The sequence below is a fragment of the Humulus lupulus genome, chromosome 2, assembly GCF_963169125.1.
Source record: "Humulus lupulus chromosome 2, drHumLupu1.1, whole genome shotgun sequence".
NCBI classification, from domain to species: domain Eukaryota; kingdom Viridiplantae; phylum Streptophyta; class Magnoliopsida; order Rosales; family Cannabaceae; genus Humulus; species Humulus lupulus.
The window spans coordinates 295,853,202-295,856,137 of NC_084794.1; the positions used below are offsets into that span (position 1 = coordinate 295,853,202).

Here is a 2,936-nt window from a genome sequence, read left to right on the forward strand (position 1 = left end):
TATATGCACGTGCAATCACCAAATATATTAAAAATATTCCACAAGTAACTCTACATAAACTGCAAAAAGATATTAAAAATAACAATGATTGTAAATAAAGAATTTGTTTTATTATAAAAGTATTCGATTCACAAACCAGAACCCAACATCACCTGGGAAGCATCATGCAAATGAGGAAAGCTCAAATGTCTGTTCCTGCACAGAGAAAATAGCTAGAGCCTTGAAGAGAGCCCCCCTTATCAGCCTTCCCAAGGTAAAACATTATTTATTTATTTAGTAATCAAGCTAAATTTGTACACACATGGAACATATTATAGTGAAAAATAAGCAGAAGAAACTCCCTGAGGCTGAGGCTGAGGCTGAAGAGGGTTTCTTTTCTTTGAGATGACAAACTCTTTTAGCAAGTGCTCAATGTGCACGCTCTCTAAGAACTTCAAGATCCATCTCACTTGGATCAGTTGCCTGGATCTCATAATGAATCCCATCCAGTTCCCTTCTGAACCTGTCCTTTGATGTTGCATACAGCATCTTAGCTCGGATTCTCGATACAGATGGCGACCTGGAATACAACATTTACAAGTGTTATAATGGCAACCGACAAGACACTCCATTTTCGATTACCAGAGTAGAGAAATTCTCTTCCAATCCAAAATAGACATAGTATTGCAGTGGCATTCAGAACAATAGGGCTACCAATTACAGTTAAAACAGATAAAAAAAATTGATTGCATTCCAACAAGACTAGAATGACAGTTCAAACTGTAGCCCTCACACCATAAGTTTTAACTTTTCGAAATCTAAAAATATGATCAAAAGTGTTTCGAAAAGAGAAAAAAACACCTAAAGGCTTGAAATTGAAAAATGTGAGTAGCAACAACAGGGTTATTTGGAAATGCTGTGCTACGAAGGCACACGACGATTAATGCTATAAGACATCTAAAGGTGTTCAGCACCACATAAGATGTCACTTTATGTGTGGTTGAATTTAAAACCGGACCTACTTATTGTAATTTAATAAATAGTGTTAGACAGACACCATCGAGTACATAAAATTCACCTCATGATCTTAGGCACCTTGAGATGCGTCATGTGCTTTCATAACTCAGCATTTCCAACAACCTCTTGTTGCTACTCGCAAAAGGAATACGCTAAAGAAATCAATTCCATCTTATCAGAAAGGGATTTAACTTTATTCAAGAACGTAGATTTCGCACGCGCAAAAAACACAACAGAGATGACATAAACACTCAAAATTATAAGCTGCTCTGTTGATATTAACTGAATTTATTGCTGCCATTAATCCACTCATCAGTTCACTCTCAGTATGCAAAAAAAAATGGTATGCAGCAAATGAATAGCCTATCAAGTCATTAACACTGAATAAAGAAACTAACCATGCAATGAAAAATATCTTGCTCTTTTGGCAATTCTCCGAAGTGACGAAATCAAAGTCATAAATGGCGTATCGGCAATCATTCTCAGGCATAGAGGCGGCGAAATCATCAAAGCTCTCAGCAGGGCCTCCGGTTTTTTCAACCACAACCTCTTTTTTCTTCTCATCAATCTTAAAAATCACATAGCGGTGAACTTTCTTCCTCTGGAGTTCGAGGAATGTGCTCTTACTATGCTCATCCACACCCATGCCAGACGAAGCATTTCCCTATATCAAACCCCATATCAAAAAAATTAACAATAATAGTTTCTCCAAAACAACATTAACAGAACAGAACATAACATAACAACAAAACAACCTATTGACATCCATGATGATTTCAATTAATTACATTCTAATCATAAGGCTTAAGTCAAGTAATGCTGTGATGTGTTCCATACTCATGAGTGATTTGAGTGTTAAGTCAATCCTAAAAGTCTAGTTTCCATTTTCCAGTGGAGGACTAATTATTTGAATCTAGAAAATGATACAAATTATACATGTGTATATGTATATATAATATGTATTCTACGCTTTACCCAGTAAAAGACTAATGGTAAAGAAGCTAAGTTAGGAAAAATCCCAAAGAGCCAGGCACCATAAACAGAATTTGGGTTTGGGGAATAAAAATTGAAACTTTAATCAACTCTAGAACCAAAAGCATATGAAGCAGCATCCAATTTGAAAAGCAACAGAGAATAATAAATTAATTAATAAACTAATCCCAAATCCTAGTTTCAGATAAAGTATAGCTACAGTTACTTACATCCAAAACATTATAATTTTCTTATGAAGTACAAAAATTTTCAAAAGAACACCAGAAAACGATCATATAATTTGTAGATGAACAATATAGGAATTGATTCAAAGAACTGAATAAGAAAAGGCAGAAGCTTTAAGCTTACCCCTCTGAAAGCCATGGCTGCTGCTGTGATCGCCGCCGACCACGAGGTTTAGAGAGAGAGAGAGTGAAATTTTTGAGAGAGAAAAATCAGCCACCGAAATATGAGAATTGGGATTAAAAACCATCAATTTAATTAATACAAAATTGCAAAATTCTCTGATTCTGTGAGGCAAACGGAGAACGAGTAAGAAATCAAACAAATAAATAAAGAAAAAGTAAAACAAAAACAAAAAGTATTCTTTTCTCTGTCAAAGACTCCCATGACTTGAATGATAAAATCACCCATAAGAGCAGGATCTTGAAAATCACAGACGCTCCTATGGCCGTGGGCCGATGAAGCTGACTATCAGAGTGGGTCTCCTTCGGCCCATTAAACATGAGTAAGGCCCAATCCAGATAATGTCACGTACGGATCTAGTTGATTTATACACGAGGACATTACATGGAGGAATTTATCTCATATATTGATTTTCTTTCCAAAATATCATTTTATATGGTTTTATGAAAAATGTACATTTACACAATATTTTTATGAAATTTTGTATTGAGGGGGGCCATAGCCACCATGTGGCTGGCCCCGTGCCTATCTAAAACAAAATA

The 2,936-nt window shown here is 35.6% G+C and overlaps 1 protein-coding gene across 1 annotated transcript; it reads right to left on the reverse strand.

Annotated features, from left to right (window-relative positions):
• Positions 1-88: 88 nt before the first annotated feature.
• Positions 89-2,564, reverse strand: LOC133819955 (actin-depolymerizing factor). Its single transcript, XM_062253343.1, has 3 exons — positions 2,338-2,564; positions 1,395-1,660; positions 89-559 (listed from the first exon to the last, which is right to left on the reverse strand). Exons 1-3 carry the CDS (start codon positions 2,350-2,352, stop codon positions 409-411), a joined length of 432 nt encoding a protein of 143 aa, XP_062109327.1. The 5' UTR covers positions 2,353-2,564; the 3' UTR covers positions 89-408.
• Positions 2,565-2,936: the final 372 nt, after the last annotated feature.

Excerpts from the sequence above, each read along its gene's own strand:
- LOC133819955 (XM_062253343.1), bottom strand. Across the intron at positions 560-1,394 it reads AAGATATTTTTCATTGCATG|GTCGCCATCTGTATCGAGAA; the intron begins GTTAGTTTCTTT and ends GTTGTATTCCAG.